Genomic DNA, 22113 nt, shown 5'->3' on the forward strand with positions numbered 1-22113 from the left:
CGTGCAGTTTGTTCACCCTTTTAAACATTTATGTAATGGTTACAGGAAATGATATGGAGAAGAGAAAAAGATGCTATAATTGTTGCTAAAATATATTTGAGACTGATATCCAAGCAGTCATCCTATATAAATCTTCATTCCAGTGGGTCTGCATTTCTACCTCCCCATAGTAATCCCACACCACTACTACCATCATGGTTATAACTATGTTCACCTTTGCCTTTTCCATAAACACTATGGGATTCTCTTCTCTGACAGTTTTTCTTCTTTAGGGCAGCCCTGGAGTATCATTTTAACTTAATTTCACCTCAAGTAGAGTGTGGTTTGACCTGCACTTGAACCATCCTACCCCTACAGCCCTGGGCCCTCACACCTCATACTGACCTGCTTACTACAAGCTGCTGCACATGGTTCATGGCTACAGTGCAGTCATGACTCTTGACCAAATTGTATTGCATCTAGAAGGGTGGTTAGTGGGGGATCAGATAATTTTTCAATGGCCAAACCTTCTTTTTAATCATGGCCTCAAACCCTTCAGAAGGCTCCGTGTCAAATTTTACTTTGACCTTGTTTGAAAACGTGCTGTGTTTTTTTCTCAAGAAAAGGATAAACTTTTCATTTTAAATATTGACTTTGTGGGAGCAGAAATGCTTGTTGGCAGCCAGAGTGCTCACTGCTTATTGAAAAATTTATTACTTACTATTATCAACTTGCAAATCAGATTGTATATGTTTTTAACCCTTGTTTCCATCACATGATGAGTATGTCACATGTTGCATGTGATATTTTTTATTTTCATAAAATAAACAAGTGATAAGGAAATTCATGTTTATTGTGGACACTTTGCTAATTTGGTTCATTTGGGTGAAGAAGAAACAGTGATTCCCTCAAGGGCATGACTAATGCTTATTCATTTTTTATACTTATTATCTAGGACAGGGCTTTTATCTATAGAATGTACTCAAATTATGTTCAGAATTGTTGATGTTTCATTCCTTAGGGCTTGAATGTACTAAAAAATGATTACACTTAACATAACTATCTAAGTTACATAAGAGTTTTTTCCAGGTGTGTTGAGGTATAGTTAACATATATAAGAATTTTAAAAGCATAATAGGCTCTGGAATTGTTAAAAAGTTAAATATCTCCATTGTCTTTTCATCCAGTATATTAATCACTTCAGGCAATCAAAACTTGTTTAAACTTTAGCCCTAGCCAGTGTTCTAAGTAGTTAGAGCAACGGCCCTTGAATCAAAGGGCCATGGGTTCAATTCCGGCTCAAGGGCACATACCTGGGTTGCAGGTTCCATCCCCAGCCCTGGTCAGGGTGTGCGGGAGGCAATCAATTGATGTGTCTCACATCAATGTTTCTCTCTCTTTCTCTCTCCCTCTCTCCCATCCACTCTCTCTAAAAATCAATGGAAAAAAATATCTTCTGGTGAGGATTTTAAAAAAAATTGTTTAAACTTTAAAAATAAATAGTTGCTTGGCAACATGATAAACTAATACACAATTTTTTTCCTTACTGGTTAAAATGAAATCTACATCATAAGTAAAAAGAGAACAATGCAAAATATTTGTAAACTATGATTCCAATTACATAAAATAGTTGTATACGTGAACAAAAATGAAGGCAACATATATGAAAGTAATAACAGTTGAGTGGCAGAATTATGGGTTTTTTAAAGGTTTTTAAAAAATTCATTGCTATTACTGTTTTTCAGTTTATAAAGCACGGTATTAAATCAACATTGTAGAGATGTATACATGTGAAACTTCTTTAATCAGTGTTTGTTCTTTTGTGGGGTAAGGGTAAATGGTAACAAATGTGTTGATGTAGCACAGTAAATTGGATTAATTATATATGCCTCAATTTATTGGAAAATGACTCCTGGCGAAGAGGAGAGTTAAAATGTAGGTAAGTTAAAATATCCCTTCTTACTGATGCATCTCTCCATGCCCAGCCTTCACATATTCCTCCCAACCCTTTCTCTCCATTACCCCATTGTCTTCCTTTTATATGAAGTTCTAGAACCAGTAAAACTAATCTGTAGTGACTTTTAAAAATCATATCATTAGTTTCCTGGAGCAGAAGATGGGTTTTTATTAAAAAGGGACATAAGGGAACTATCACTCTTGATCTCACTAGGATTATTGCAATATCTAACTCTCTGCTTCAGCCCATGCCCACTTCAATCTTTTCTCAACACAGACCCACGTAATGCTATTAATGTGTAAATTTGATTGTGACATGCTTCTGCTTCAAATCCTCCAGTGACTTCTTATCTCACTCTTCACTCTAAATAAAAACCTAACTCCGTACAGTAAGCTACTGTAAGTTCTTTGGAATTAGGTACCACACTCCTTCTGGAAACTCACTTCCCTCCACTCTCCCCCACATTGGCTGCTCCTTAAACATGTCATAGCACTTTTCGTCAGCTAACATACTGTGTATGTATGTATTTATTTATTTTGTTGTCTCTCTTTCCCCACTGGAATGTCAACTTTCTGGTGGCAAAGGCTTTGATTGATTAACTGTATTGTCCCCAGCACTAGAACCATGACTGGCCCTTAGTAGACAGGTAATAAATACTTGTTGAAAGGATTTTGGATGAGTATGATACAGAATAGTTCCAAGACCTGAAGTGCCCTTTTCTGGATTTCTTAATTGCCCCAAACTAGTTTTGATTCATCAATCTTGTTCAAGAAGAGAATCTAGGGCCCATGGATAAAGGTTAATGCCACAGGCTATGGGTTCCACTCTGCTACTGGTTTGGACCATGCCAATGCAGCAAGCTTCCAGGCTGTCCCACTGTGAGGAGGCACAGCATGTATGTCTCCAGATTAATAGGGAAGCAGAGGAAGCCCACACTGGTTTTGGAATAAGACCTGTAAAAGCGCTTTGAAATATTAGAAGTGGAATGCAAATCTAAGGAATAATTATTAAGAAAAGGTCAACTATACCACATCAATGGAGAACCTTTAAAAGGGCCCTTTACTAATTATGAGGGAAGTGTTTTCATCACTGTTTTATTCTTAGAAGAGATAGAACTGCTTCTATTGCAACCTTCTTGGGCTTTTCTTTAAGCCCCAAGAAATGGTTATCCAAAGTTGAAGTTAGCTTAATTATTGTGCACGCGCGGGCATGCACACACACACACACACACACACACATGTTTTAGTGTGTCTACTGTATGTCAGTTACATATTTTGCTATCTATGATATTGAGGATTTTTTAGATATTTTTCTTTCTTTTTTTTCTTTTAACCATTTGTAGCAACACTATAATAATTGGGAACAGAAAGGGGATTTCTGCAAGGGAATTTCCTTGGCTGGAATTTAGCCAGGAAAACAAAAGTAACAAAGAAACTACCTCATTCCCAAAGCATCATGGCATATTTTATAAGCCTACTTAATCAAGCTCACATTTGTAAGGCTTGGTGTTAATTTATAAGCCACTAACTTCTTTTAGGGTAGTGCTTCTTCCTTTTAATAGATCAGTGCCCCACTGAGACTCTTCAGAAAAATCTACAAATGCACTTATACACAGAGCTTTACCAATAATATTGAAGGGTTCATAGATTCCCTGGAGCCATTCATATATCATTATTTTAGGTGTAATAAAGGAATAAATGGATAATAATAGCTAAGAATCCAATGATCCCAGTCAGTGTGGCTCAGTGGTTGAGCGTTGACCTATGAACCAGGAGGTGACAGTTCGAATCCCAGTCAGGGTACATGCCCAGGTTGTGGGCTCAATCCCTAGTAGGGGGAATGCAGAGGGTAGCTGATCAATGATTCTCTTTCTTTCATCAATGATGTTTCTACCTCCCTCTCCCTCTCCCTTCCTCTCTGAGATCAATAAAAATATTTTTTATAAAAAGAACCCAATGAGCCAAAACCGGTTTGGCTCAGTGGATAGAGCGTCAGCCTGCGGACTGAAGGGTCCCAGGTTCGATTCCGGTCAAGGGCATGTAACTTGGTTGCGGGCACATCCCCAGTAGGAGGTGTGCAAGAGGCAGCTGATCGATGTTTCTCTCTCATCGATGTTTCTAACTCTCTATCCCTCTTCCTTCCTCTCTGTAAAAAAATCAATAAAATATATTTAAAAAAAAAAAAGAACCCAATGAGATAAGAACATGTATTCTCCTGCTTTACTGAAGTACACATTGAAGTACATTTGTGCAATAGTGAAGTCAGAACCTGGACCCAGACTGTCAGCCTTCATTCACATAACCACCATGCTATATTGCATCAAAATTATACATCTGCCAGGGACTGAAGCAAAATCTGAATATAGATCACTGTTCAAAACTAGCCTCTTATTAAATACTAGTGGCCTGGTGCACAGATTCATGCACATTGAAAGGAAATTAATTAGAAGAAATATTTTAATAGCGCTATTTGCCCTTTCTCTATAATAGAAGTGTCAGAAATGAAAAAAAAATAGTAAAATGTATATGATAATATATATATAAATTGATTAATAAGTAAACAATAACAACATGATATAACAACAAAGACATGATATAAAAATAACATTGATAAAAACAATGACTGATAAATTGATAAAAACAATGGCTGATAAACTTATTCTAATATCTCCCTGTATACCACATTAAGAGTAAAAACACTTTCAGAGTGTTTGACTAATTTCCCTTGTGATAAAGTATTTACAACTTTAACGTCACACGCTCTTCAAACTTGAGAGAAAGCAACATATAACTGACCATGTCCGAAAACGGGTTCAGGTAGGAATATTCCTACTCTGTCTAGAGTTTGTCCTTGTGATTTATTAATAGTCATCGCAAATGCTGGCATCACAGGAAACTGTCTTCGAATTAATTTAAATGGAAGACCAGTGTCAGACGGGGACAAATCGATTCTTGGAATCAGAACAACCTTTCCTTCTGAAGATCCTGTTAATACTTTAGCTTCGATTATGTTAGGTCGCAATCTTTTGATAATAAATCTAGTACCATTACAAAGATCCCATTTACTATTAAGATTTCTCAGTAGCATGATGATGGCACCCACTTTCAATTTTAATTTATGACACAGCATTCCCAAAGGAGTAACACTATTAAGAAATTCGATGGGGTAATTTTCTTTTTCAGTATCATCCATTGAATTGATGGAATCGTCACTCAAATAGGTGTGAAAATCTCCATCGAGTATATCCAAAATTTCTCAGAATGTCAACAAAACAACCAAATTCACAATCAACAATGATAGATCAAAACACACTCGTGCGATTGGCTCCAGCAAGAGCTTTATATGTATCATGCATGTATGAGTCAATGTTTATTTTTAAATTGCCAGTGCATGTTATTTGTACCGGCCAATCAGTCAGTCAGATGGTTGGATGGCTGGTCGGTCACTTAGCCTTTTATATATATAGATAGAATTACTATATGAACAACAATTTTGTTTCTGGACATATACCACAAAAGAAAAAAAATTGAAAGTAGGGACTCAAACAGGTATTTCTATAACAATATTCACAGTAGCATCATTTACAATGGCCAAAAGGTATAAACAACCCAAATGTCCATCAACAGATGAATGGAATAACAAAATTTGGTGTACACATATAATAGAATGAAATTCTGACACATGCTACAACATGGTTGGATCTTGAGAACATTATGCTAATTGAAATAAGGGGGATGAAGAAAAACAAGTTTGTATGATTATTACTTAATGAGATAGAATAGTCAAATTTATAGTCAGAAATAAAATAGAGGTTACCAGGGGCTGAGAGAAAGGGGGAATAGAGAGTTATGGTATGAAGGGTACAGAGTTTCAGTAAGGGATGAAGAAAAAGTTCTTAAGGTGGTAGTAGTGAATGTACTTAATGCCACTTAATTATACACTTAAAAATGGTTAAAATTTTATGATATGTATATGTTACTACAGAAAGAAAAATAGCTAGCTAAGCCTGAGTATAAAAGAAAAGTGATACAAAAGAAATTAACCTCTCAGATCTGGGAGGACCCTACCATTAAAAATGGTTAGAATCAGAAATTTCATGTTATACATATTTTACCAGCATTTAAAAACAACAACAACAAAACACTCTGCCCTTTTGGGAGAGAAACTCAAGCCATAACCCAAATGAGGCTCTCATGTAGGCTTATAATAGACTCACTTTTATTCCCTTAAGCTGCTTATTTTTTATCGTATTATATATATACTAGAGGCCCAGTGCACGAAATTCGTGCACGGGGGTGGGGGGTGACCCTCAGCCCAGCCTGCACCCTCTCCAATCTGAGACCCTGAGAGAGATGTCCGACTGCCCTCTCACAATCCAGGACTGCTGGCTCCCAACTGCTCACCTGCCTGCCTTCCTGATTGCCCCTAACCGCTTCTGCCTGCCAGCCTGATCACCCCCTAACCACTCCCTTGCCAGCCTGATTGATGCCTAACTGCTCCCCTGCCAGCCTGTTTGCCCCTAACTGCCCTCCCCTGCAGGCTTGGTCACCCCTAAATGCCCTTCCCTGCAGGCCTGGTCTCTCCCAACTGCTCTCCCCTGCTGGCCATCTTGTGGAAGCCATCTTGTGTCCACATGGGGGCAGCCATCTTTGACCACATGGGAGCAGCCATCTTGTGTGTTGGAATGATGGTCAATTTGCATATTACTCTTTTATTAGATAGGAGGAGAGAGGCCTGGTGCACGGGTGGGGGCCAGCTGGTTTGCCCTGAAGGGTGTCCAGGATCAGGGTGAGGGTTCCCTTGGGGCGTGGGGCGGCCTGGGCAAGGGGCCTGTGGTGGTTTGCAGGCCAACCACGCCCCCCAGCAACCCAAGCGGAGGCCCTGGTATCTGGAATTTATTTATCTTCTATAATTGAAACTTGTAACCTTGAGCAGAGCCAAGCCTCCTGTTTGCTCCATGGCTGCAGCCATTTTTGTTGGGATTTATTTATCTTCAATAATTGAAACTTTGTAGCCTTGAGTGGAGGCCTAGGCCGGCCAGGGTGTGCGGAAAACTTGGCTTCCTCCATCGCCAGGGGCAACTCAAGCCTCCTGCTCTCTCCAACTCCATGGCTGCTGCCATTTTTGTTGGGATTTATTTATTTCCTATAATTGAAACTTTGTAGCCTTGAGTAGGCTGACCAGGGTGTGTGGAAAGCTTGGCTTCCTCCATTGCCGGGGAAACCCAAGCCTCCTGCTCACTCTGTGGCTGCAGCCATCTTGGTTGGGTTAATTGCATACTCACTCCTGATTGGCTGGTGGGCATTGCTGGTAGGTGTAGTGGAGTGATGGTTAATTTGCATATTACTCTTTTATTAGATAGGATTAGAGGCCCGCTGCACAAAATTCGTGCACTTGTTGGGGGGGTGTTCCCCTCAGCCCAGCCTGGACCCTCTCCAATCTGGGACCCCTCAGGGGATGTCCGACTGCCAGTTTCAGCCCGATCCCAGGGATTGGGCTGAAACTAGCAGTTGGACACCCCTCTCACAATCTGGAACCGCTGGCTCCTAACTGCTCACCTGCCTGCCTGCCTAATCGCCCCTAACTGCCCCTCCCCTTCCAGCCTGATCACCCCTAACCACCTCTGCCTGCCAGCCTGATTGCCCCTAACTGCCCTCCCTGCCAGCCTGGTCACCCTTAACTACCCCCCCAGCCAGCCTCGTCACCCCTTAGTGCCCCCCCTGCTGGCCTGGTTGCCCCCAACTGCCCCCTTGCTGGCCTGGTCACCCCCAACTGCCCCCCCTGCTGCCCTGGTCACCCCAACTGCCTCCCTTGCCAGCCTGGTTGCTCCCAACTGTCCCCCGCCCTGCCGTCCTGGTCACCCCAACTGCCCCCCTGCCAGCCTGGTTGCCCCCAACTGCCCACCCCCCCGCCAGCCTGGTTGCCCCCAACTGCCCCCCACTGGCCTTGTCATCCCCAACTGCCCCCCCTGCCAGCCTGGTCGCTCCTCACTGCCCTCCTACCAGACTTGTTGCCCCACACAGCCTGCTGGTCAGTCGTTTGATCATTTCTCACTAACCCCCCTGCCGACCTGGTTGCCCCATGCAACCTGCTGGTCAGTTGTTTGGTCATCCCTCACTAACCCCCCTGCTGGCCTGGTCCCCCCACGCAGCCTGCTGGTCAGTCGTTTGGTCATCCCTCGCTAACCCCCCTGCCATCCTGATCACCCCACACAGCCTGCTGGTCAGTCGTTTGGTCGTCCCTCGCTAACCCCCCTGCTGGTCTGGTCACCCCATGCAGCCTGCTGTTTGGTTGTTACTGTGAGGGCATAGTGACCAATTTGCATACTACCCTTTTATTAGTATAGATACTTACTGGATTTTTCTTTTACAAATGAGTTTAAATTATTAATTAGCAGGATATTTCAAAGTCTTAAAAATAAAATGAAAAGCTTTAAAAATATAGCAAAATATTTTCCATGATATGAATAAGTATCTTAGTGATTTCTGTAAATTTAAATTATTCCTAAGTTTTGTCCTCCCTCACAAATAAGGAAAACTCCTATATATAAGATATTGATTTTATATAATTGCTACCTAATCATTACCAAATAAGATTATTTATAATGTATTATTTATTGGTCATCATTCTGGCATAAGTACAATATTACTGAAAGAAAGATGAGCTATTTTAGCATTTTTCTCTTCTTGCCCACCACTTCGTCATTCTTTTTCTTGGAAATTTATCCACAAATATTAGTTTGTTAAGAAAGTTAAATGAAGGAGAAAGATATTAAATGACTATAGATTATTTTTATTATTGCCAGTTGCTAACTAAGTTATTTAGAAGTGAGATTTCAAGCTAGAAAAAGAACTACAGAGTATTAGTCTTTGTACACATGGTCTCCTCTCAGCAAAGAGTTTAGATATTGAATGTGTTCTCCTTTCTAAAGGCATACATGAGTAGTTTCCTAGAAGTTGAAAGGAAGGGTTCAAGGAGTAGATGAGTCACTTAAGTATGGTGGCTTTAAGTGCCTGATATTTTGCTTTTTGTCATCTCATTTTACAAAAGAGAAAATATTCTTGGGAAGGTGTAGTGACCTGACAGTAATTTGACATTGGAACCAGTGTTGACCAAGCCAATGGGCTTTGGACATCATAGTGAGGTACTTAAAACACCAGAAAGTCCATGTTTCCCATATAACTACCATAGAGACCTTCTCATAGCAGATGGCCAATTAAAATTTGGTAGCTAAAAGAGGTGGAAATTTGTAAAAAAAAAAAAAAAAAGAAAGAAAGAAAGAAAGAAAAGAAAAGAAAAAAGAAAGTAGCAAGAGGTTTTTCAGACTGTATTCTTGGAGTAGTGGGAACTAGGGTTTTCCAGGAGCCTCTTGAGGAGTAGAAGAAGGTGGGGAGATGGAGTGAGTTCCCCCACAGTCAGTTCAAACAGAGCAGCCAACATTAATTGGAATGGTTTATTTAAATATATCAAGTTTCCACATGTGCTTTCACTTGGTGAAAGGATTTTGCTTAAAATCTTTTAAAAAGCTTTAAAAAAAAAAAAAAGAGTTTGAAGACCACAGGCATATGTTGTCAATGGGCCCCAATTCACCTGAGGCAACTTTTAAGTGGAATCAGTGGGAACTTGTGTTCTCATAGGTTTCTCACCCCCACACTTGCTGTGGGACATCAGAACTCTGTGCTTACAGGCTTCTCCAGAGAGTATATTATCCCTGTTAATTGACCAAGCAATCAAATGCAGACGCTCTCAAATGCTCACTGCTTTGCATTGTTCTTTCTTTTCCTGTTGCCCACCTTTATTCAAGGCCCATTACCACAACTGGTGAGAAGCTGGCTGGTCTCTTCAGACCTTTAATTCTGCCCTAGCAATTCTTGGAGGGCTATTGTAAAGCACCCTCTGTTTCAAAGTCCACACTAATTACCTGGTGAATTATGGTTGTGAATGGAGTTGTGAAGTAACCTGAAAAATACCAGCAAAATGTCAAGTAGAGACCTAGCTTCCTATTGACGTTTCTTTGGTCAAATGCCTAATTACTTGGCTTTAGCATTATGAACTGTGAAGGAGAAGAGGAGATGCTAGGAAATTATTTCAAATTGGTATTTGCTAGAAGAAATAATGGCAACAAAAACATATTGAAAATCTTCTACACCGACTTTGAGGAATTTGGGAAAAAGAAAAAAAAAACAATAGTGGAACGGATTGTACTACTTCTCTTATCTTTACAGTAATTCTTGCTAAAAGATGAAGAATCAGCTTAGATTTCTTTGATTGGTTTTCTAGGAGACACTGGCTTTCAAAATCTCTTTTGTTTTAAGTTTGAAACAGTTCATGTTGAATTTTTTTGTTCCCTGTGGCTAGTACATCAGTTTTAGGTCACAATTCTGATGCAGAGAAGCTGTGAACAATTTTATGGCCAGGGGGAGGGGACATGGGCAGTATCTCAGGGATCACCCAGGCTTCTGTGTATCTCAGGGATCACCCAGGCTTCATTGCCTAATAATGTTCAGTGTCTTGAAAACCATTTTTCCATATATTTTCCAGGTATTTTCTTGGTTTCGGGCGAGAGAGTAAATCTTATTCTTGATACTCCATCATAGTTGACAGCAGGGCCTGTCTTTTATTTTATACAACTGACACTTCAGTTTTTGAGGCAGCTGTAGTATTTTCCTTTTTCAATATATTTTTTAATATTTTTATTTTTTATAAAATTCAGAAATCACCCATTTTTGGAATCATACATATTAAACTATCAGAGGATACAGTTTATAAATATTGTTTAAAGGAAGTATGTAATATAGAGGTAAAAACAGCTCTTTAGTATTATAAGATCACTGTTAGGGACCAGTCATTCTCATCATCACCTGCATTTCAACAGAGGGAATTTAAATAGGTCTACTTTGTTCATATGTAAAACTTTTACAGACTTGTACTCTTGCATGAAAGCCTGTCCTTAGTGCCAGTATAAGGCACAGGACAAGGTATAACTAGTCAATGCAAAGTGCTTTAGTCACATTAACAGGAAGACATCTCACAGAGAAGTGGCCGGGTTGGTGGACTTTGAGTATTCAAAGGACTTGGGTTTGTGTTTCAGCTTTGCCACCTACCTGCTATGTGGACTGGCAACCACTCCTTAACTGCTCTGAGCTGCAGTTTCCCTCTCTCTCTCCGAGGGAAATAGCATACTTTCCTAATCAGTTCACGGGACTGTGTACGCAAAACCAAGTAGAGAAGGGTTAGTTAAAGAGCCTTGCAAAATCTAACATTCTTGAAAATACAAGATATTCTCAAAAGTATGAATTTTTTTGCCACCTTACTTAATAATTAACCTGTAATATTATTTGGCTCATTGATGGATGACTATTTTTATAGCCTTCCTACTTATTTTTAAAAGATAGCAGAACTGACTAGTGTTCATTACCTGAAATTAAACTTCATATATATATTTAGTTGTCTTAAGGAGCAAAAAGAGAAAACCCGCAATAAAAACAGTTCAAACTAGTATGTCTAAGGTTATTTATTACAACATCAATCATTTTTAACTTGATCATTTTACAACCTCTTAAATCTCAAAAACATGATAAGATCTGCCTGTATGAAAAAATAGAATCTAATAGAAAAAGACAGAGTGATGGGTAATTTTTAAAGAACAAATTTAATTTATATACACTATTCCCCTGTTCAGAAACCTCCAATAAATTCTATCCTATTGTTTTTAATGGTTTCAAAAAAAGTTTTCTTTACTTATAGATTTAGAATAGAAGAGTTTGAAATAAATACTCATCTGCCTCATCAAGAATATATACTGCAATGGAGAGGCCTTTTTTAGAGAACACAATACCAGATTCTAGTACCAGTCCTTCCAGTGACTAGATGAAGCCTTGAGCAAGCTTCTTAATTTTTCTGAGCTCTAATTTCTTTCTCTGTAATAGATAAGAATAAAAATAAGAACAATAAAAGTAAACAGTGCCCTGACCGGTTTGGCTCAGTGGATAGAGTGTCGGCCTGCAGACTGAAGGGTCCCAGGTTCGATTCCGGTCGAGGGCATGTACCTTGGTTGTGGGCACATCCCCAGTAGGGGGTGTTCAAGAGGCAGCTGATCAATGTTTCTCTCTCATCGATGTTTCTAACTCTCTATCCCTCTCCCTTCCTCTCTGTAAAAAATCAATAAAATATATTAAAAAAAAAAAAAAGTAAACAGTAATATACACTGAGTGGCCAGATTATTATGATCTTTGAACACATAATAATCTGGCCACTCAGTGTGTGTATACACACACACACACACACACACACACACACACACACACACACACACATATATATATATATATTAGAGACCCAGTGCATGAATTTGTGCATGAGTGGGGTTCAGCCAGCCTGGCCAGGGGGAGGGGACATGGGCAGTTGGCTGGCCTACCTGCTGGTCGAACTCCTGGTCAAGAGGACAATTTGCATATTAGCCTTTTATTATATAGGATATACACTGAGTGGCCAGATTATTATGCAATCAGAGATCATAATAATATACTGTACATATACTAGTGTATAAGTACAGTAGTATTAATAATATTAGCTACCAGTTCTTAAGTACCCAGAAAATTTTTAGTGTGCCTATAATATACCCAAAGTATCAGATATTGTGCTAAGCATTTACAAAGCTATAGTACCTCAAGAATAACAAGACAATTTTGTAGAGGAGCAATAAAGCTAAAAGACCTAGATTAATAGATATGAAGGGCTATTTTAAATCTATGGTAGCTAAGACAATGTAGTATCCTATATAATAAAAGCCTAATATGCAAATTGACAGAACGGTGGAAGACTGGTGGAACGACCAGTCGCTATGATGCGCACTGACCACCAGGGGGCAGATGCTCAACGCAGGAGCTGCCCGCAGGCCCCAGGCCAGCCAAGGCAGGTGCCAGTGGGGGGGCCCCCCAATTGCCCTGCCAGTCGCCCTGCAGAGGGAGGCGACTGGTGGGGGGGGGCGACCAGGAGGCAGGGCCATCTGGCTAGTGGGAGGTGCCAGGCCAGCCAACGTGGGTGCCAGCAGCCTCCCCCCCCAATTGCCCTGCTATTTCCCCTGATTGCAAAATCAGATCAGTCCTGATTGCTGACCAGGCCTAGGGACTCTACCCATGCATGAATTTTGTGCATCAGGCCTCTAGTTAGTGCAATAATAGACAAACTACATAGAACAGTATTCAGAATACCAAAACAGACACAAATAATGGTCACCTGATTTAATGACAAAGACAGCTCTGCAGTGCAACAGAGAAAGGATGGTCTTTTTAAAAAATGCTGCTGGGACAACTGGTTAACATACATTAGTCCCCTTATCTGCATGGGATATGTTCCAAGACCCCCAGTGTATGTCTGAAACTGCAGATAGTACTCGGCCCTATATATACTATGCTTTTCCTGATATATACATACTTAGGATAAAGTTTAATTTACATTAGGCACAGTAAGAGAGATTAATAACAATGACTAATAAAATAGAACAGTTACAACAATGTACTGTAATAAAAGTAATATGAATGCGGTCTCTCTCAAAATGTCTTTTGAACTGTTTATTTCTGGAATTTTCCACTTAATATATGTAGACCACAGTTGACTCAGGGTAACTGAAACCATAAAAAGTGAAATCTTCAATAAGGGGTACCACTGTATGGGGAAAATGTACATTGATTCCTACTTGACATCACATACAATTCATTTCCAATGAAGTATAGATCTAAATATGAAACACAAATGATAAAGATTGTAAGGTAAAAGATAGAAAAACACCCACATGACATTGGAGTAAAGATTTCTTAAATAGGACACAAAAAATCATAAACTGATCACTAAAATTTTTTTAATTATATTCATCAAAAATACCATTAAGCCGAAACCGGTTTGGCTCAGTGGATAGAGCGTCGGCCTGCGGACTGAAAGGTCCCAGGTTTGATTCCGGTCAAGGGCATGTACCTTGGTTGCGGGCACATCCCCAGTAGGAGGTGTGCAGGAGGCAGCTGATCGATGTTTCTCTCTCATCGATGTTTCTGGCTCTCTATCCCTCTCCCTTCCTCTCTGTGAAAATCAATAAAATATATTTTAAAAAAAATACCATTAAGAAAGTGAAAAGACAACCATTTAGAGGGAAAAACATAAGTGTAAAAACAAAGAATCTGACAAGTACTCATATATAGAATATATAAACAATCCTGAAAACTGATGAGGAAAAGACAGTTCCAAAAAAAAAAAAAAAATGAGCAAAAATGTCTACAATTTACAGGAGAAAATATCCAAATTGTCACTATCCAACTAAAAAGTTGTTCAACTTTATAAGTCAAAAGGGAAATGCAAATAAAAGCCACAATATGATAGCACTTGTCTACCAGACAAAGACAGAAATTACTAAGAGTTAGTGAGAATATGGAGTAACCAAAACTCTCCGCACTTTTGGAGGTTTATAAATTTGGACAACCACTTTGAGAAAAGCTGTTTGGCAGAACCTTAAAAAGCTAAACATATGACTCATTTGTTCTTCTAGGATATAACTAGTAGAATTGTGTACATATGTTCACCAAATAAACATGTATAAGAACCTATTTATTATGGGGAAAAAATCTGAAACTACCTAAATGTCAATCAGCATAGGATGGGTAAATAAATTGTGGTATATTTGCACAATAGAATTCAGCAATAAGAATGAATGATTCACAGTTATATACAACAAAATAGATGAATCTCAAAAACATAATGTTAAACAAAAACACCCAGTCATATAACCTTCTATGACTGGGTGTTTTTGTTTAACATTATGTTTCCATTTATATAAAATAACAAAAGAAATGCCTTGACCAGTTTGGCTCAGTGGATAGAGCGTCGGCCTGCGGACTGAAGGGTCCCAGGTTCGATTCCGGTCAAGGGCATGTACCTTGACTGCGGGCACATCCCCAGTAGGGGTTGTGCAGGAGGCAGCTGATCAATGTTTCTCCCTCATCGATGTTTCAGACTCTCTATTCCCTCTCCCTTCCTCTCTGTAAAAAATCAGTAAAATATATTTTTAAAAAATAACAAAAGAAATCAAAACTAATCTATGCTGTTAGAAGTCAGGATCGTGGTTACCATTGGTGTGTGTGAGCTGGGCAACAGTGACTGGAAGAGAGCCTGAGAAAATCTCAGCTGATCTGTTCCTTAATCTGGGTACTATACATCTGGATCGATTCAGTTTGTGAAAGTGCATTGATCTGTACACTTACAGGTACTTTTCCATATGTATAGGATACTTGTAAAAAAGTTAAAAACATATAACCTTAAATCTGTACCCACCTCATTAAGAAATATCCCCATTCTAGAGATGAAGAAAATGAGAAATAGTGAGTTTAAGTTATTTAGTTACTTTTTAAATTTTGTTAAAATATATTTTTATTGATTTCAGAGAGGAAGGGAGAGGGAGAGAGAGATAGAAACATCAATGATGAGAGAGAATCATTGATCAGCTGCTTCCTGCACACCCCCTACAGGGGATCAAGCCCACAACCTGGCAGCATGTGCCCTGACAGGCATTGAACCGGTCAACTCTTGGTGCATGGGTTGATGCTCAATCCCCTGAGCCACACTGGTCAGGCTACTTAGTTACTTGTAGTTACTAATAACCAGAGAGCTGTTAGGTGACTCAGATTAAATGGTTTTTAGTTTCCTTTCTAGTTCTAAGATACCATGGTTTTATAAATCCACCAATTTAGAATCTAATTAACTTTATGACTTCCTTCTTATTTTCATTTTCATTGGCCTTCCTTATGTATCAGTGTTTCCAAATTTCTATATCCAAAGTAACATTCTCTGACATTTAAAATATATGACAAGTAGTTTTCTTGAATATTGAAGAGTTTGTTATTCTATTAATTTTATATTGTTTCTGTATTTATTGTTTTATAGGCAAGCAAAGGTCGGACTACAATTGTGGTAGCACACCGACTTTCCACTATTCGAACTGCGGATCTGATTGTGACCATAAAAGATGGGGTGGTGGTGGAAAAAGGAACACATGCGGAACTAATGGCAAAACAAAGTTTGTATTATTCACTTGCAATGTCACAGGTAATGTTTACGTGACATAATGTTATGTTAGCAGGGTTTTTTTTTATATTTTATTAATTTTTTACAGAGAGGAAGAGAGAGGAGAGGGATAGAGAGCTAGAAACATTGATGAGAGAGAAACATCAATCAGCTGCCTCCTGCACACCTCCTACTGGGGATGTGCCCACAACCAAGGTACGTGCCCTTGACCGGAATCGAACCCGAGACCTTTCAGTCCGCAGGCCGACGCTCTATCCACTGAGCCAAACCGGTTTCGGCAGCAGGGTTTTTTTTAACCAGAATCCCAACTCTTCAATTTAATAATTTTAGGACCTTGACTAAGTTATTTAAACTTTTTTTTTGCCTTAGTTTTCTAATCTCTAATGAGGAAAATAATAGTAACATATTCATGAATTCCTATGAGTACTAAATTGATTCATTCATATACAGTGCTTTGAATTATTATTGACATAAATTTTATTATATTATGATCACTAGCATTAGCATTATCCAGTGAAACTTTTCAGAAAAGTTCAAACCATGGAGATTAATGCTGTAGTTATTTGTCTTGAACATGCATGATTATTTGCAGAAATACTCATTTAGTGAGTTTCTACATGAAAATGAAATAAAAACAGATAGAGATACCAAAACTTATTTTGTCTAGCAGCCTTCTCAGGAAAAGAAGTTGTCTTTGTCCTGTTAGAGCACCTTCTTAGAAAAATTTATTATTAGAAGAGGTCAAAATGTTACTTTAAACTTGTCACAAAGTAAATATCTCCTGAAAAAAGCCAAATAAAAGATTTCTTTCTTAGTACAGAAATTTATAGGGGGGAAAAGAAAGTGATAGCACAAAGGAATGTCTGATTAAAGATGTTAGGATAGTATAGGACTGGTTAAAGTTCATTGTACTTTGAAATGACTGATTAACAGTTGTTAAGCTTGTCAAAGAATCAGTGTCCCTGGGAAGCCTTTCATGTGTATATTCTCCTTTGTACCTAAATCCACCTATGTCTTTCATCTCCACTCCCCACCCTGATCTGGGCCACAATCACCCTGACTCGGCTCCTCATTTCTGTCTCATCCCCTTCCTCTCCTCTCTTCTCAGGGAAGTCAAATTTATTTACTCACACCACTCAGATGAGCAGACAATATCTAGCTCCTTTATTTCATTAAAGCTGGTCTCATTTCTCTGAGTAGCAAGAAAAACAAAACTAGACTTAGAGCATTCTGGTTTAGAACTTCATCCTGCCCTATGATTTAAACAGTTCCATTAAGTTTAACTTGATATTTGTGGAACTCCTTATGGTTTATGAACTGGTCCCACCACTTTTGCTTTTTAATCAGTTTGGAATGGGCAGCAGAGGCAGGCCTGGAAAGTATTATTCTCCTGAGATCTTCCTCAGGCTCAGGACCAGCCTCACATTTAAGTGCCTAGCTACATGTTAGAAAATTATCTTTGAGTCATCTCCCTCACAAAGCTCCTTTAACTAAGATCTGCCCTGCTGGTGGAATAATTGTTTTGGATTAAGGCATTGTTTTCTCCAGTTAATTATACAGATCTTTAGGGAGAGACGGGGTGCGGGGAAGGCACAGTAAGTCATTGTCACTCACTAACGAGGGCGGTTTTAGTATAAGTTGGACTTGCTCTTTATGAAGCCTGAAAACTTCAGCAAGACCTGCATAAGAATATACCACTTTCAATAACAGAGGCAATATTGTTTAGAGGGATGTTTAATAAAGTTTCTTTGAATTTTTAAGGCATTAGTCTAATGATAACCTGTATGTTCGTCATTTAAGGATATTAAAAAAGCTGATGAACAGATGGAATCAGTGGCATATTCTGAAAAAAATACCAGTTCAGCATCTCTGTGCTCCATGAATACCATCAAGTCACACTTTACTGACAAGTCTGAGGAATCTACTCAACATAAAGAGGTAATGGTTCAGCTATCAACAAGTTTACCCACATGTTCTCCAATGAATTTTTATTCAATCCTTACAATATTTAGAATGCATTTTCGATAAAATGTTACTATAGCATTAAATTTATAAAACATAACTCTTTCCCAAACTTTACTCTAGCATCACCGGGACACTGTCAGAAAGAGGACCTCAAATAAGCCGGCACTTTTGTCAGAAGCCATTGTGCAGACAAGAAATCTCATGAGAATGTTACATTATTCTTTCTTTCCTCGGAGGCAAACTGTGGTTAAAACAGTGGCTCAGGAATTGTGGTACAGATACTATCAGTGATGTTCAAAATTAATTTGGGTCACATAAAGACCCAGATCCACCCCACTACCAGGACACAGATAAGCACCAGCATGTACAGGGTCTAGTCCTCTAATCCCAGGGCACAACCAGAGAGAGTGAGGAAAATGTTCAGAGTATGCGTTGAGGCCAAAGTGCGTCCTGGGCATGTTAAGAGAAGGGAGGCTGAAATGAGTGAGGTAAATTGGAAATTGAAGAGAGTAGTACTAAGTGGTATGAGATGTAAAGAGGGTTACAGCAGGGTGATCTGGACTAGGGGAGAGCCTGGGGGTAGGAGTGGGGAAGCAAGCATGAGAACAAGTACTCCTTGCCCAAGTGAACAAAGCTGTGTGCAGAAGGGTGCAGGCATCAGTGATCTGGCTGAAACATAGGCCCGTGTTGTCTGGTCCTCATGGTTACACCTTTACTGGCCAAGCGAAGAGCAGGAGAAAGCACTTGGTATTCAAACACATGAGAAAACAGGCACCTAGCTCTCAGAAAACTGTAGGCAGAACAATGAAGAAAAGAGCTCACCCTGCAAGAATGTTTTTGGTGAGCCGCCAGAAAGAGCAGGAAGAAAAAATGGAAGTATTCTATTTTCAGGTTCTGAAATGATATATATTAGTTGAAGATAGACTGTGATGTTAATGGCAGTCAAAGTAAATTTCAGAGCAAAAAGATCAGTTTGTCAAGAACTGAAGAGAGAAATAGATAAATTTGCAATTATATTCAGAGATTTCAACACCCCTCTCTTAAATATTGATGGAACAAATAAACAGTTGTTCAATAGAGATAGAAATGGCATTAATAGTACTGTCAACCAACTTGACCTAATAGACACTTATAAAAGTCTAGACTTATCAATAGAAGATACACATTCTTTTCCAATGCACTTGAAACATTCACCAAGATAGGCCATATTCTGAACTATAACACAAGTCTCAATAAACTTTTAAAAATTCAGGTAATTCAAAGTATATTGCCTGACCAAAATAGAATTAAATAAAAATCAAGAGCAGAAAGTAGATAGGGATCTTGTAAGTTAAATAACTCAGTTTTAAATAATGCATGGATCAAAGAAGAAATCAAAAGAGAAATTCAAAAGTATTTTTAACTGAACAAAATGAAAATTTCAAATGAAGCACAGAAGGATACTAAGAAATGTATACTACTAAACACCTATATTATATATAAAAAGATCTCAAATTAATAAACTAATAAACTTCCCCCTTAAAAAACTAAAAGGAAAAGAATAACTACAAATAAGAAAAATCAGTGAATTCCAAAGCTGGTTCTTTGAGAACAGCAATAAACTGAAAAACCCTTGGACTGACTGAGCAAGTAAAACTTAGAAAGAAGACACAAATTACCAATATTAAGAATTAGATTGATGACTTACCACAGAAACTGCAGATATTAAAATAATAATGCAATCAGATGAAAACATTTCTGCAAACAAATACTACAACTCTGATGGAATGGACAAACTCTTTGAGTACCAAAGCCTACTCAAAAAAATGTAATAGCTTGAATAATATTATATCTATTAAAACGAAATTAAATTTGTAGTTAAAACCTTTTTTATAAAGAAAATTCCATGCCCAGGTGGCTTTACTAGTGAATTATACCAAACAGAAAACTGAAGAGAAAGGAATTCCTATTCTCTGAGAATAACATTTCATACAGTTTAATAGGAGTAAAGAAAAATATACATGTTATTTCCTCTGTGAGTCTTAGCTATCAAAACATGTGGGTTAATTTGTACTTTTTAATGGTAGCAACTGAGCAAAATGCCAAAAGGAGAAGTTCACAAATAGTCACTTTTAAGCACAATTCCTTTGTTTTGAGGTCATCACCAGTAATATGGGCAGCGAAATCTTTCTAAGAAAAATTATTTCTACTGATTCACCTATTGTATTTGATATTCTACATTATCAGTCTGTTAAAGATGGCTAACTTCTCTAGGTTCCATTATGCTCTCAAACTGGGGTTTTAACCAAGGTATTTTATTTATAGACAGGTCTCCCTGAAGTTTCACTATTAAAAATTTTAAAATTAAATAAGTCTGAATGGCCTTCTGTGGTTCTGGGGACATTGGCTTCTGTTCTAAATGGAACTGTTCATCCAATATTTTCCATCATCTTTGCAAAAATCATAACTGTAAGTAAAACTAATTTGCTAATAGTTTCAACAATTATAAACAAAGTGTGACCTGAGAGAACAGACCTGTTGTACTCTGATCCAGCAAGAGGAAAATTGGGGTCCCCTCTACTGTGGGATCCATGACCGAAAGGTTAACTAATGCTCTCAGGGAACAAACCAGCCACTATTGTGAAGTTTTTGGCTGGGACTTGTTGACTGGGCAATCAGTAAATAAATTGCTTTGTGTTCTAATTTTGACTCCAGTGCTGTATCAGCATTCCAAAGCATTGAAGCAATAAAATAGACAAATACGACTGCTCTTCTTTCAACTGTTCAGAACAATGGCCATTTTTTATTAACAGCTAGATCAGGGAGAGGAAAAAAGAGTTTTAGATTGTGCTGAGGGACCTAGGAAAGTTGATGGATTCAAGGATTTTACTAGAGCTATGTTAAGTTTTCAGTCTCCCAGATTTGCACAGTTATTCCTTATCAACATAGATGCCAATACATACATGTATAATTACCAATTTTAGGAACAATTTCTAGGGACATGTGCAAAGTTCTCATATTGCAGGTAGTGCTCTAAATAGAGGAATACTAAGAAATCTGACTTACTGAAAATTATTGGAAATAATTCAAACTGATAGTTTCTTTGACAATATACTGTGAAAATAATAACAGGTAGAGGACTCATTTGTCTGATTTTATAAATACATAGCTTAAGTGAGAGAATTAACAGCAAATTATGCTTTTATCCCATTTAATAAACATAGAGGATAAAACAATGGTACACCTTACTATGTTGAAATTCATTTTTTAAATCCTTATGAATAGACATTTTAGTTTTTTCTCTTTCGTATTTTCTTTCAATCACCTGATTTTTAAAAATCTATTCTTTTTCAGATGTTTGAAAAAGATGATAGAACCACATTAAAGCGTGACGCAGAAATTTATTCCATGGTATTTATCATTTTGGGTGTTATTTGCTTTGTCAGTTATTTCATTCAGGTAAGATTTCAATGAATTAAACAAGCTTTAATGTGATTGCTTATTTATGTTATCTTCTCTATTTGAGATAAAAATAATAACTAAATAAAATATAAATAAGTAAATATAGTAACTGTTACAAAGAAATAGAAAAGAGTTAAGAATAAATGTAGGGGAGGATCCAAGATGGCGGCATAGGTAAACACCTAAACTGCTGCCTCGCACAACAATTTCAAAACTACAACTAAAAGACAAAATGTCTATCACCCAGAACCACAGGAAAGCTGGCTGAGTGGAAGTTCTACAAATAGAAGGAAACAGCAAACAGCATTGAGAGGTGCACAAGCGCTGAAAAGCTGAGGTATGGAGGCGCGCAAATCGGGCTGGCGACAGGCGACTGGGAGCACTGCTTTTTTCAACCTGAAGGGAGACAAGCTCCTGATTACTCCGAACTCCAGTTTCTGGGGAGACGCGGGGGACCCAAACTCCTACGGGGAGAAGCTGGACTGTCTGCCGTGGGGTTCGGAAAGTGAGGGAGGCTTGCTTAAGGGCTGCATGCAGGAATAATTGTTTACTGTGCTGGGGCGCTGGACGCGGGGACAAGGTCAAAGACACAGAGCCGGCTTACTGGCAGCCATCGCTGTTTGCCGCGCCCTAGCCTAGTGATGCCCTGAGACCCCGCCCTGCACAATCTACAAACCCACCCAAGCTCCAAGCAGCGGCTT

At 38.6% G+C, this 22113-nt stretch overlaps 1 protein-coding gene across 1 annotated transcript in view; it reads left to right on the forward strand.

The window, feature by feature from the left end:
• The window catches only part of ABCB5 (ATP binding cassette subfamily B member 5), a gene marked incomplete at its 3' end in the record, with an annotated part of 85970 nt that overhangs the window by 24966 nt on the left and 38891 nt on the right, over window positions 1–22113 (forward strand). The window contains exons 13-16 of the mRNA XM_080665507.1: window positions 15866–16027; window positions 17807–17944; window positions 20276–20419; window positions 21305–21409. Coding sequence (XP_080521633.1) covers window positions 15866–16027; window positions 17807–17944; window positions 20276–20419; window positions 21305–21409 — 549 coding nt within the window. The remainder of the gene's footprint in view (window positions 1–15865; window positions 16028–17806; window positions 17945–20275; window positions 20420–21304; window positions 21410–22113) is intronic.

Source organism: Plecotus auritus (genome assembly GCF_963455305.1).
Source record: "Plecotus auritus genome assembly, chromosome: 4".
NCBI classification, from domain to species: domain Eukaryota; kingdom Metazoa; phylum Chordata; class Mammalia; order Chiroptera; family Vespertilionidae; genus Plecotus; species Plecotus auritus.